Source organism: Macadamia integrifolia, chromosome 6 (assembly GCF_013358625.1).
Source record: "Macadamia integrifolia cultivar HAES 741 chromosome 6, SCU_Mint_v3, whole genome shotgun sequence".
Taxonomy (NCBI): domain Eukaryota; kingdom Viridiplantae; phylum Streptophyta; class Magnoliopsida; order Proteales; family Proteaceae; genus Macadamia; species Macadamia integrifolia.
This window is the reverse complement of record NC_056562.1, coordinates 21210153-21224265: the sequence shown is the minus strand read 5'-3', so window position 1 is coordinate 21224265 and position 14113 is coordinate 21210153. Positions and strand designations below refer to the sequence as shown.

The 14113-nt window shown below is 35.1% G+C and overlaps 1 protein-coding gene across 7 annotated transcripts; it reads left to right on the top strand.

The window, feature by feature from the left end:
• Positions 1–6: 6 nt before the first annotated feature.
• On the top strand, positions 7–13743 carry LOC122080836 (ABC transporter C family member 3-like). 7 transcript variants are annotated; one of them, XM_042647705.1, is made up of 12 exons: positions 7–418; positions 770–794; positions 6028–8646; positions 8983–9069; positions 9154–9804; positions 9889–10053; positions 11404–11698; positions 11812–12020; positions 12181–12486; positions 12888–12951; positions 13170–13409; positions 13513–13743. In XM_042647705.1, exons 3-12 carry the CDS (start codon positions 6130–6132, stop codon positions 13611–13613), a joined length of 4635 nt encoding a protein of 1544 aa, XP_042503639.1. In that variant the 5' UTR covers positions 7–418; positions 770–794; positions 6028–6129; the 3' UTR covers positions 13614–13743. The 7 variants fall into 7 exon arrangements, with proteins under 7 accessions (XP_042503639.1, XP_042503636.1, XP_042503635.1 ...); XM_042647702.1 differs by lacking the exon at positions 770–794 and having other exon boundaries at positions 6045–8646; XM_042647701.1 differs by lacking the exon at positions 770–794.
• Positions 13744–14113: the final 370 nt, after the last annotated feature.

Genomic DNA, 14113 nt, shown 5'->3' with positions numbered 1-14113 from the left:
CATCCGCTTTTTTTGTGTAGAAATTGACTTCCGCCTAAAAGGTAAGGGAGGGAGGAGAGAGACACGAAAGCGTTAGCGCTACGTAACCTGACAGGCTGACAGTGTTCTTTCTCCCAAATATGGAATTGCACAATCCCTGGAATGCCGCGTTCAGAGGATACAAACCCGCCACTTTCCTATTTATAAGGGGGAATCAGATTCAGGAGTGGAGCCAACTCATGCACGAACACATACGTTTCCTTCGGAAATAAGAAATCCCCCTCTGCTCACCACAATAAATGTAGGCACTTCCCCATGGTTCCTGTTCTTTGAAGAGGTGCAGGGGAAATTTTTTCGTTCGTTGAAGAAATCCACGAAGTTGTTAAACTTTTGCAATCGCCATCCAGACATGAGATAATTTGAAGCTTCTTCGTCTAAGGTGCACCTCTCTCTCTCTCTCTCTCTCTCTCTCTCTCTCTCTCTCTCTCTCTCTCTAGAGAATCCGTGTGGGATTCCTGTTTTCCTCCGGTTCTGTTGAACAGGATTGAGGTTTTGTAACGATGGAAGTGCACAAGCAAAGTTATTTTTTGAGATAGGGTCAAACATGAAATGCTACAAGTTTTTGTATAGAAATGTGGCAAATGAGAGTTGCCAAAATATTATAGTTTGTTACAAAGTACCTATGGCAAAGATTTTCTGCTAGCCTCTTGATCTTTCAATCTCCTTCTTTATTTTATTTTTTTAATGAATATCTTTGGGAAAAATTTGTAACCAAACTTACTCTTTGCAGTCTCTTGTTTGCCTCGAGCGTTAAGGTATTATAATAAATCTTCCTTTGTTGTTGTTGTTGTTATTCTTCTCCATCTTTTTTTTTTTTCATTGTCTTTTGAATTGGAACTAGGTTATTGCTGACTTCTCTCCTGGAAACATGCATGTAAGTCTGAACTGTTCCATCTTACGTGTTGGACTCAATATCACCTCAAAAGTTGATAGCATTTTGTGCACCACCAAAAAAAAAAAAACCTTGTTTCCTGCAAATGATCATGGTTGATTGAATTAGGTTGGTTGTAGACTTACAGGTGAGAGCCACCTAGAAACATGAATAAAAATCGAGGATTCTTCTTTTATTAGATACAATAGTACCTTGCAGATTGCCTGAGTGCGATTACAGTCTGCTTCAAGCTTAAAAAATTGCAATGCATTTCTTTCAACTATTTTTTTTTTTCTGTCATTCTTCCCCTCACAACAGTGTAACTGCTGATTGTTTTCTCCATGTTCCTTACAATTATCATTCTTGTCGTTGGCATTGTGGTTTGTTCAATTGTCTCTGTTTTTAACATTCTCCATTTTCTAATTGCTGAATTGAACTGTGATCTCTCATTGCACTCACAATTGGTTTCTTCTGGATCAAAATGAGGTTTTGATCATCTATGTAACATGGAAGGTGGTTGACAGCAAAGAAGTTGAAACTTCGTAGAAATGAAAATGAAAACATGATTAACAGTGGTACACAATCCCATGAACACTTAGGCTCTTATTGTTTCAACAAAAGATATTTTCTTGAAAATTCTTATTATTCCTAAACTTTATCTATTCGTTATTGCTCCTCATGGAATTTAAGGACTTCCAAATTTCAAATCGATGCTGTTTTACTTTTCCTTTTCCATTATTCTCATATCCTGAACTTTTGTGACTCTAGTGAAAGGAAATAATCAAATGATGTGATAAGGCTTATATATTCTTTATGGGTGTCAAGCTTGTCATCTATCAAGATTTTTTTCACAGAAATAACATCCTGAACTTTAAATGGAAGTAGTTTCCAGTCCTTCATATTATTTTCTTGGGGAAGAGTTTCCTAGAAGGGCAGTGTAAGAAGGAATTTGCACACTACACCAATGAGAGGTTGGAAAATGGTATCATCCATATGGGTCCACATGGGGCCCACTTGGTTAGAATAGGAGAAAGAATGTCAATGTCAGCCCTACTGTCTATTATATGAGAAAGATGAGGGAATCTTTAGGCATTGTGACAATCTTTTTTCCCTTAATCAAATAGCAAAAGTTGTAACTTGAGAGAGTAGTTTCTGGTGCTTTATTAATTCCATTTTCCCTCTTCTGTCTTGGTAAAACCTGGGACCACTACACCAAGATGGAAAAAAATGCCCGTCTCACGTAAATGTGAGACACATCCAAATAGTTGTTATGCATCCCCTATGTTATGCCAAAAGGCACTGTATTATGTGTTTGTATTGTTTTTGTGACTCGTGTTCCTCACATATTATGTGATGTTAGCAAGTCTATGCCAAGGCAATGGTGACTTTGAGTCCTAGTTACCCATGAATCTCCTGTTCAATTTACCAAAAAACTGGAATTGTGCAATGTAATATTGCACATGACGAGAGAGAGAGAGAGAGAGCGAGAGTCACATGGATAAGGACTTGCGGAAGTAAGTATAACTGATTGGATTATCTAACCCTCGAGTGATTAAAGAATTAGAATGGTGCTAAATTTTTTTTTCTTTTAATTTAATTTAATTTATTATTATTATTTTTTATAATAAAAGAGATATGTTTTCTCCTGTACAAGACGGTGCTTTTGGAATTTAAAAAAAAAGGGATGGCCTTATATACCAAGTAGAATTGTAGGAACCTCGTTCCCTTAATAATGCTTATAGATATTTTGCATTTTTGTATTTTTTTGAATCCTATGACCAGCGTATCTCTCTAAAGCTCAAGGAAATATTCTATAAGATCATTGTGCGTCTAGCTATGATGTATGGGGTGGAATGCTTGGAAGTCAAGAAGAGTCATATAGAGGGCAAGGATCCATATAGTCGATCAAATTTAGCTGAGATTTTCCTATCTGCTAGGTTGTCCCTCTTTCCTCTTATTCCCATCTTTCTTTTTTTTCTCATCTCTCACCTTTTAATCTCTCCCTTCCCCTCTTATGTTTAAAATTTTTCTATTATGCTTTGTATGTATCCATTAAGCTGGGATAAGGCTAAGCTTTTTGTTGTTGTTGTTGTATTTTTCTGAATCATATACACTTTTCTATAAATTTTATTTGCTGAAAAAAAAAAAAAACAGTGTTTTACTTTTACCATCTTGATTGATATGTGTGTCTTTAAGTATCATACGTATGGTTAACAAGAGGCTTAACCACGGAAGCATTTGCAACAAGGTTCTTTCTGTTTAGTTGTTCTAACTCTTTTTTGCTTTCTATCCGATGAGCTTCGGACCTTTGACTCAAATGTTAGACACCACATTAAATCACCATCAAGGCTATAAGGAGGCTGGCTTACTTGTTTCATTTTTTTATTACTAAGCTAGAGAATTTTGCATAAGAGAAGGATTAATTTTTCTTTTGTAGTTTTTAAAGAATCTTTCTCACATGAGTTGATTGGTTTAGTGCCTAAGAATTTTGATATGCCACAAGTAGAGGTTATAAATTTAGCTGGCTTTATTGTATTACATGCTTGTTTATCCTTAACTGACTTTTGTTGCATTATTGATTGTGGCATGTTTGTTCCCTGACTTAATAGCTAATTTGTGGAGCTTCTTAGAAATTATGACAATTCTAGACCTACGACCTACATATTCTAGGTGGCTTATCCATGCTTTTCTACAGCATGACTTCCATTATTGTCTGAGTTGATGGAAAAGACTTTAGGAATCTTGTTACAACGATTAACTGACAAAAACTCATGCATTTAGTTTTTAATAGTCAATTTACATAATTTTCATGATAATTTAGGAGCAGTTAAGTTTATATAACTAGCACCTGAAGAGTGGGCTATTATATATAAGAAAAGAACTTTCATTGGCCGTATGAAATGGATTGGAACGAGTCACTTAACTTAGTGAATCAAACAATGATTAATTTATAGATAATATCAAGTTGAGTGTGGTTAGTTGTAGTGTTGTGTCACTTAAAGGTGTTTATCTCCCATCCAGATGCAACCTGTGTGGAAAGGCTGAAGAAAGTATGGTTCATATTTTTTTACACTGTTCATTCTCCATATCAATATGGAAGAATTTTTTAGATTTTTTCGGAGTGGCGTGGGTAAATCATCCAAGCATTCAATCATTGTTCCAGTGGTGGAAGAGGAAATCTCAAGTGATTCAGCTAAAGAAGCCATGGAAGTTGGGCTTGATCATCACTATCAACCATATTTGGTGGGAAAGAAATAAAAGAAGGCAGGAAAATAAAGAAAGGGCAGGGCGGTATGTCTTTCAAAGTATAAGGCAAGAGGTTCAGCTTTGCTGTGATGGATCAAGTGAAGAAGTTCGTTCGATTTCAGACTTGATGACCTGCAGGAAGATAGGTTTAAGTATTAGAAATCCAACTTCCCCTTCACCTCTTGAGGTTCACTGGTGTAAGCCTTCCAGGGCGTGGATGAAGATCAATGTGGATGGAAGTTCGCTTGGTAACCCAGGTAATGCAGGTGCTGGTGGTGTCTTACGGGATGATAAAGGCAAGGTTATCGACTCTTTTAGTATTTTTCTGGGAGTCAAACAAATATATGAAGCTGAATTTGAGGCAGTCTTGGAGGGTATTCTGCTAGCTAGACACTATCATGCTAGGGGTGTTTGGATTGAGTCAGACTCAGCGTCCGTGGTCTCAGCAGTTCAGCGAAGGGAGATTCCATGGTTTGCCCTGCAGAAATGGAGATCTGTTATTTCCTTTTTGGAGTTGGTGCAATGGAAGATCACTCACTGTTTTCGTGAAGCTAATGTAGTCGCTGATTTTCTGGCTAGGAAAGCATCTAAATCTTGTACTTCAGAATTCTCAGTGGAGTTCCCGAGACATGTACTTGATGAGTTAGCTTCTGATGCGTTGGACAGGCACCGTTTTCGATTTGGCTAAGCCCTTTGCTTGTTCCCTCTGCTGATGGCCATGCCGAAGGTGGAGGTTGCAAGTGGGTTTAGTGGGATCGGCCTGCCCTTTTGTATTTCTCTTTGTTTTGCTTTGTTCTCTTTTAATAAAATGACCTTTTAGCAAAAAAAAAAAAAAAGCCTTCCTATTGAAATATTGAAATGATTTCATTGGATGTAATGGATCCCATTGGGCCAAGTTTCTCCTTAGAGATTCTCTTAGTTACGACTTGGAAAGTGCATTTCCAGTTGGCACCCTTTGCTTGTTCATTTCATCTTTTGCTTATATCATCTTTAACACTCAATTTTATGCCAGCTTGAATAACCAAGCAAGGTGGTAAGCTGATATAGAATTTTTTTTTTTTTTTTTTTTTTTTTTTTTAGGCTTTAGATAGATGCCACCTCAGTGATGAAGTTAGAAAGAAGGAAGGGAAACTTGATTCTTCAGATTAGTTTTCTCCTTTTCACTCAATATAAAATTTTTTTCAACATCAAAAAAAAAAAAAAAAAAAGTTGTAGTGTTGTGTAACAAGAGCCTAAAAAATGTGGTTATCGTATGTAACAAATGAAATCATACTGAATCATATGAGATGAATTGGAATGAGCCACTTAATTTAGTACATGACTTAGTATAATTATTGATTTATAGATAAAATCAAGTTGAATGTGGTTTGTTTTAGTGTTGTGTCACTATGATTTTCCCGCTCTCATTCGATGCTCTTCAAATTTCCATTGGTGTTTAGGGAAGGTTCTTGCAAAAAGGATATTGTATGTTAATGTTTGACAATTATATACACATGTTAGTTATGTAGCTAATATTCTTTCTATAGCTACATCATTTTGAACTTCACAAAGTAACAGGTATTCTGGAATTTCAGTTTTTATTTTATTATTTTGCTATAGAATTCTAATGCAATGTATAACTGCTTATTCTTATGATATGAAATTCTTTACCTTGCATTTTGCTCCAAGATGTTGGTTTCAAAATTGTTATTGGTTTATTTCATTTCATATTACAAGGTTTCTATTCTCTCTACTGATGCTTTTAATTGAACATAGACTAAATCATATATAATTGCAGCTTCTTCCATTCATGATTTTCAATGATTTTTTTTTTCAATTCTATTACTTTTTATATTTTCCAAACACATTATGTTCTCTTTGTTTCTTGACAGGTTCGCTTTCTTGAAAGGTTCGCTATACCTAGGGGTGATGTTGAGACTCCAATATTGGTCTAAGTTTTTTTGGAACATCGAACATGGAAATGCATTATTTCAATGATAAAGTTTCCAACACATTTTTGCAAATGGGCTTGCATCAATTCAAATGTGTTAAAGCTGATTGGTTTTGTATTGGACTTGTCTGATCGAAGTCAGCAAATTAAACAGAAGAAAATAAAATTTGCAACTATGGTTGCCTTCGAAGATTCAAAGAATGATATGAATATCTGGATATTGTTTTCACAGTCTTCTACAACCATTTTCTTGCATGGGTTTTCCGCTTCTATACACCTAATCTTTTTATTAGTTTTAGCAATTTCCTTCGTTTGCAAGAGACGTATGATGCCAGCCCTGGAAAATTCAAAACCAATGTTGAAGAATACATTCTTTTTATACAATTGGTTAGCCCTTATATCTTGCATATGCCTATCTTTTTGTGGTCTTCTCCTATGTGTGTTAAACTGTCTCTCTGGATATAGACATGGTTGGTCTGATCTAAAGCTTGTCGCCCAATCAGATTTTGCATTCAGAACACTCACTTGGTTTGTGATCTTTGTTTACTTGTACATCCAATTTTCTCAATCAAGGGAGTGTAGGTTCCCTATTGTACTAAGAGTTTGGTGGGACTTCTATTTGATAATGTCCTGTTTTTATCTTGTTATACATCTTAGTTTGTATTGGAAGCAATCATCGTTACCATTTTTGCTATGGGTTTCTGATTCTATATCCATTATTGCTGGTTTGTTCTTTTGCTATCTTGGGTTATTTGGCAAAGGTCAAGATGATAAAAATAGCTATCTCAAAAAGCCTCTTTTGAAATTTAGTTCTGGCCGAAACAATGGTGATGATAGACAAGGTTCAAGTCCCAGTGGAGAGAGTGTAACTCCTTATGCAAACGCTAATCTTCTTAGTATCTTTACTTTTGCTTGGATGGGTCCTTTGCTTGCTCTTGGATATAAAAAAACATTAGACCTTAAAGATGTTCCTCAACTTGCCAAGTGTGATAGGGCTAATGTGGTCTTTGATCGTTTTAGAGAAAAACTTGCATGTGATGCTAGTGGAAGTGGTGATGGTGAGCAGTTAAGCACACTCAAGCTGGGGAAGGCATTAATTCTTTCAATGTGGAAAGAAATTTTATGGACGGCTCTATTAACCATGGTATGCACTTTGGCTCCTTATGTTGGACCATATCTTATTGTCACATTTGTTCAATATCTCAGTAGCTCTAACCAATTGAAATATAAAGGCTATGCGTTAGTGTTTATTTTCTTTCTTTCAAAGCTCATAAAGTCCCTTTCAGAAAGGCACTTGTCCTTTCGATCTCGAAAGATGGCACTAAGGGTCCGTGCAGCCTTGTTTGCAATTATCTATAAGAAGGGTCTCAAGCTTTCAAGCCAGTCAAAGCAGGGCCACACTAGTGGAGAGAGCATTAATTTGATGAGTGTTGATGTTGAGAGGATTGGCATTTTCAGTTGGTACTTGCATGATACATGGAAGGTGCCTGTTCAAGTTGTTTTAGCAATGTTAATCTTGTACAATAGAATTGGGCTTGCTTCTCTTGCAGCTTTAGTTGCCACAATGATTTTGATGTTGGCAAATGTTCCATTGGGAAAATTACAAGAAAATTTTCAAGGGAAATTGATGGATTCAAAGGATCAAAGGATGAAGGTGACATCTGAATCTCTAAGGAATATGAGGATTCTCAAGCTCCAAGGTTGGGAGATGAAAATATTGGCTAAGATAATTGAGCTCAGGAACTTCGAAACAAAATGGTTAAAAAAGTTACTTTATACATCAGCTATGACTGCCTTTATTTACTTGTGTGCTCCTATGTTTGTATCCATGGTTACTTTTGGATTCTGTATACTTGTTGGAATTCCATTAGATTCGGGGAAGATTCTATCTGCACTTGCAACATTTGAGATATTACAAGAGTCCATTTATAATCTCCCAGACCTCATCTCTATGGTAGTTCAGACTAAAGTTTCCATCTTTAGAATAACCTCATTCCTTGGTCTCGGTGATCTTCATTTGAATATAATACAAGAGCTTCCAGGAGATAGTGCGAAGGTTGCAATTGAGATAGTCAAGGGGAATTTCTCTTGGGCCCTTCATTCCCCTAATCTCACTTTAAAAGATCTTAATTTCCAAGTGCATCATGGTATGAGAGTAGCTGTTTGTGGTTCTGTTGGGTCAGGAAAATCGAGCCTACTTTCATGCATTTTGGGAGAAATACCAATTGTATCTGGAGCTATTAAGTTGAATGGGTCGAAGGCCTATGTTGCACAATCACCTTGGATACAGAGCGGCAAGATAGTAGATAATATATTGTTTGGTAAGGAAATGGATGAGGAAAGATACGAGATGATCCTCGAAGCTTGTTCAATAAAAAATGACCTAGAATTATGTGCCTTTGGGGACCAGACCATTATAGGGGAGAGGGGGATTAACTTGAGTGGTGGACAGAAGCAAAGAATCCAAATTGCACGTGCTTTGTACCATGATGCTGATATTTATCTACTTGATGATCCTTTTAGTGCTGTGGATGCTCACACAGGAACTCATCTATTTAAGGTAGTTTCTCTTTAACCTCTACTTCCAAAGTTTTCCTTGATGAAATTGACTTGAAGCTATGAATTTCATTGTTCACATCACAATTTTGTTCACTAGGAATTGAGTTTGATCTACACATTGATTTAAGAATAATGAAATCATATTTGTTTAAACAAACAACACACAAACACGCACACGATATTGAGTAAGGAATGTTCTTGGATAAAACCTATGGTTTGATGTTATTTTTGTTATGAGAACTAAATTATATTAATATGAATAGCTATTTGGTTTTTTTAAGTGACAAAAGAATTCTTTATTAGTGCCTAAATGTGAACATCTAAACTTTTGTGACAGGAGTGTTTGCTTGGAATTTTAGGTTCAAAGACAGTAATTTATGTTACACACCAAGTAGAGTTTTTACCTTCTGCTGATCTTATCTTGGTAAGAATATACTATCTTTCTTTCTCGAATTGAAGTCCCTTAACTTGGTGTCAGGATGATTATTTAATTTCTTTTGTTTGGCAGGTTATGAAAGATGGAAGAATTACTCAAGCAGGAAAGTATGAAGAGATTCTTAGCTCAGGAATTGAATTTATAGAATTAGTAGGTGCACATAAGAAAGCTTTGACAAACCTTATTTCTGTTGAATGTGGTGCTACTTTGGATAATTTAATTAATTGTGAAGTACATGGCAATATGTTGTCCAACAAGGAGTCTATTCAAGATAATAAGGAAAGGGACCCTAAAAATTGCAATATAGAAAAACAAGTTGAGCCAAAAGGACAACTTGTCGAAGAGGAAAAGAGAGAAAAGGGGGGAGTTAGTCCTTCAGTCTACTGGAAATATGTTACTGCTGCATATAAAGGGGCTTTTGTACCATTGATTTTGGTGGCGCAAATTCTTTTCCAGCTTCTTTTAATAACCAGTAGTTATTGGATGGTTTTGGCTTCTCCCGTTTCAGAGGATGTGAGACCTCATGTTAGAGGATCCACTGTCATCTTCGTTTATGCTTCTTTGATCCTTGGAAGTTCTCTTTGTGTATTGATAAGGTCCATGCTTATTATAACTGTTGGATATAAGACATCCACTCTGTTTTTCAACAAAATGCATTCGTGCATTTTTCGGGCTCCCATGTCATTTTTTGATTCTACTCCGAGTGGAAGGATTCTAAATCGGGTTAGTAAAATGCTTATTTACTCTTGGGATCTAAATTATTATTATTTTTTTTTATCAATTCGAATAAACTCTATTTTTATATAGGTATCCATAGATCAAAGTGCAGTTGATACTTCTATTCCACATCAAATTGAAGAACTTCTTATCTCAATAATAGGACTCCTGGGAACTGCTGTAGTAATGTCACAGGTTGCGTGGAAAATATTAATAGTTTTTATCCCAATGACTGTGACATGCATATGGTACATGGTAATTATATTGCTACTTACTTCTCAGTCCAACCATATTTTCTCCATAGTTAATTAGTGATTAGTGAATTCTAAATTTGTTGTGTTCACACCAAAATTAATTTTGTGATGGATGCATATATGCTTGAATTTGAAAACGGTGATTAAACCTTAATATTTTTCTTGAATTTATAAAGAATAAGCATAAGAAATATATTTTCTCGATCATCAATTTTTATATAAATTAATGCAAAGATGTAGCTTTTCGCTTACCAAAATTATTGATGAATAAAAGACAAACAAGGCCGATTTTGTCAAAGTGCAAAGCACACCTAAACTGATATGGCTTTTCTTTTATATTCTTAAAATATTTTAGATATGTATGGTTGAAAATATAAATGTCCTATTAACTATGTTAGCCCCTATAAGTTAATTGTTAACAGAAACAAACAATTAGTAAATTATGTCTAACTCTCACATTAGCTAAATAAATCACTTAATAGTTGTGAAAATGAATTAGTAAATAATTTAAAATGATAAATTGGCTAATGATTTTAAGTTTGTATATCTTAAATTAATAAATAATTAAAAATAAAGGAAAATGTCCATTACAAAAGCATTGTCATGGTGGTCCAATAATTTTTTTGATGCTTGAGTCAAACTGACCATTAGATAGTTGTTCCCTGTTTAGATTAGACACGTGTTAAATTTTGGACCGAATCTCCATTGTATGGCCCTTCATATTTGGACTTTTACCCTTGTATTTAGAGTGGTTGGATTGAAGTTGCCTTAAGGATTTAGTTCTCATAATTGGATTGGGTGAATCACTTGATTCAAACCAGAACCAGCTGAGCTTGATCCTGAATCCAGCCAATTCCTGCAATTTTCTTTTGAATTGATGATTATTCGTATTTGATCATCATTTTTTTTTTGCCATTGTTTCCTTATTTCAGTCATTAAAATAGTAGAAAATTGATGAAACTTACCATTTTTAGCAAAACTCCAAGTTTATTAAATTAAAAACTCTAAAAAACCATAGATTTTGGAAAATATTCACTTCTTCTTCTTGATCAAATTTCTAGGGTTCTTGTTGATTTTGCATTGATCCCATATTTGATTCCGTACACTTGAAACTTGAGTTGCCCAAATTTGTGAAAGTTGAAGTCTCAGGGAATCATGGTTCAAATTTGTTAGATAGTGAGGTGCTAATTTGGAATACCAACATCAAAATATTTTAGCCCCCAGTTAAATAGCCATGTGGTAAATTTTGAATACTCAAGGGAAGCATGTATCATTTTTTCACTAATTATACATTTATTACACTTTTTCTTATATTATATTTATTTTCTTTTTTATAATTTTTGTCTTGTAGCAATACTACATATCTGCAGCACGAGAACTGTCACGTCTGATTGGAGTATGCCACGCTCCAATTATACAACATTTTTCTGAATCAAATTTAGGTTCAACCACAATCAGGTGCTTTGGTCAAGAAGAGAGGTTTATGAACATAAACCTTAAGCTAGTGGATGGGTATTCCCAACACAAATTTCATTTCTCTGGTGCAATGGAGTGGTTATGCTTCCGTATGGATATGTTGGCTTCCATCACATATGTTATTTCTTTGGTTTTATTGATCTCAATGCCAAAGGGAGTACTCAATCCTGGTAAAAAGTTGAACTTGGTATCTTATAAAATCATTCTTTAGGGCAATCATGATTAATTACTACTTATATGAAAACATGGTTTTGAATTTATATATGTTTTTTCTCTGTTGAAGGTGTTGTGGGTTTAGCAATCACATATGGGCTTGGTTTCAGTATGCAAGGGCTCATATGGGATTTTAGTATACTTGAGAATAAAATCATATCTGTTGAGAGAATACTACAGTATGCCTGCATCCCTAGTGAGCCCCCTTTGTTGGTAGAAGAGAATAGGGTAGGTCATGAATGGCCATCACAAGGGAAAGTTGATATTGTTGATCTTCAGGTAATCTTCAATTCAAATCCCTCAAGTCTTTATCTCCTTCCTTATTTCCTTGTTGTATGAAACATACCCTCTGATGCCTAATGTTGGTGAACAATTTTCATTCTTTTGCTTTTATCACTACAACTAACCTTAAGAATTTGATTATTTAATACGTATGTAGGTCCGGTATGCCCCACACCTTCCTCTTGTCTTACGAGGGATCACATGTACTTTTCTTGGAGGGATGAAGATTGGCATTGTTGGGCGGACAGGAAGTGGTAAATCAACTCTTGTACAAGCTATCTTTCGTATGTTTGAACCTACAACCGGTCAAATTCGGATTGATGATATCAACATCTCCAATGTTGGCCTTCATGACTTACGTTCAAGATTGAGCATCATCCCACAAGACCCTACTATGTTTGAAGGGACTCTTAGAAGCAATCTTGATCCGCTTGAACAGTACACTGATGAACAAATTTGGGAGGTGGGTTTTTTTTTTTTTTCATTTGATGAATAATCTTCAAGAGTAGGATGGGCATATCTCATGCTTACTGATAATTCACACACAAAACAGACATATCACAATTGACTGGCTGGAATGGGCATCTCTATGAATTCTTTTCCCATGGTCATTTTCATTTTTTTGCCTAATTTTTTAAATCCTTTATGTTGAATGAATGCATTGAATCATCTTGGCCCTCGTTTAGGCATACAAGATTCTCTTACCTATGACCTTAAGAAGTTCACTGATATTATTGTCCTATTTTCCATTTCCTCTGCCTTGTTCATTTAATATTTTACTTAGCTCATCTTTAGTGATTAACTCTATGTCATCTTGAATAATCAAGAAAGGTTGTAAGTTGACATGGAATTTTGTTGTCTTAGGTTTTAGACAAATGCCAGCTTGGTGATGAAGTTAAAAAGAAGGAAGGGAAGCTTGACTCTGTAGGTTGGTTTCATCTCATTCTCACTCTTTACCAGAGTTTCTCAATATCAATTTATTCATGTACAAGTGCACAATCTTTCCAAAACTATTATTGTATAATATATCTAACTTCTACTATATAATCCAAATTCCCTAAATCTTTTTTCCGACAAGAAGAGAGGCAAAGTTAATAAAATAAAATTCTGAATAGCTAACACATTTTCGTATCGTGGTTGTCACAGTGACTGAGAATGGAGAGAATTGGAGCATGGGTCAAAGACAACTAATTTGTTTAGGGAGAGTATTACTCAAGAGGAGCAAAGTGTTAATACTTGATGAAGCTACTGCATCGGTGGATACTACTACTGACTATTTAATTCAGCAAACACTTTGGCAGCACTTCTCAGGGTCTACTGTCATTATAATCGCACATAGAATAACATCAATTCTTGATACCGATATGATTCTCTTTCTTGATAACGGTTAGTAGCTAGTAATAGTACACCACAATTGATTAAGTTAATTCGAGTTTGGTAATACATCTTCTCATCATTTTTTTATGCTTGCCTAATAATTGCTTTACAGGCCATATACTGGAATATGATTCCCCAGGCAAATTGCTAGAGATCAAGACGTCCTCATTTGCGAAACTTGTTAAGGAGTATACTCAAAGATGTAGTTCCTAGTTTTTGAAAGGCTAGATAAATGAGTTTTCCAAATGTAAGCAGGCTACACGAGTGAAGTGCACTAATATTTTAAGTATGAAAAAATTCTGTTGGAAGAAGATGGTGGAATAGATATCAAGGTTACCTGTAATCATATTTGGCATTGACATTTAGTTGAAGTATTGGGGGTAGAAAAGAAGATGAGAGGGGAGAAAAAAATCTTTTTCTTCGTGCTTGTTCATAAACATTAAGAGATATCTGAGTAGTCCGATGGTATCTTTAGATCATCCATAAAGATCTACCACATAAAGCATTGGATGGAGCTGAAATTTTGAGGAAAAGTAGATTACATGGTACCTTCTCAGATATCAAGTTTTAGCTAAAATAGAGTTATCCAAGTGGAAAAATAAATCTTTGAAATCTAGTGAAAAAAATGCAATTAATTTTAAAATAAATGGATGACAAAAAATACAAGTGAATATTCCATTACAAAGGAGGGTATATGCTTGAATTTGAGAATA

Excerpts from the sequence above, each read along its gene's own strand:
- LOC122080836 (XM_042647702.1), top strand. The coding sequence starts at position 6,130 with ATGATAAAGTTTCCAACACATTTTTGCAAATGGGCTTGCATCAATTCA. Across the intron at positions 8,647-8,982 it reads CAGGAACTCATCTATTTAAG|GAGTGTTTGCTTGGAATTTT; the intron begins GTAGTTTCTCTT and ends CTTTTGTGACAG. Across the intron at positions 9,805-9,888 it reads GTGGAAGGATTCTAAATCGG|GTATCCATAGATCAAAGTGC; the intron begins GTTAGTAAAATG and ends ATTTTTATATAG.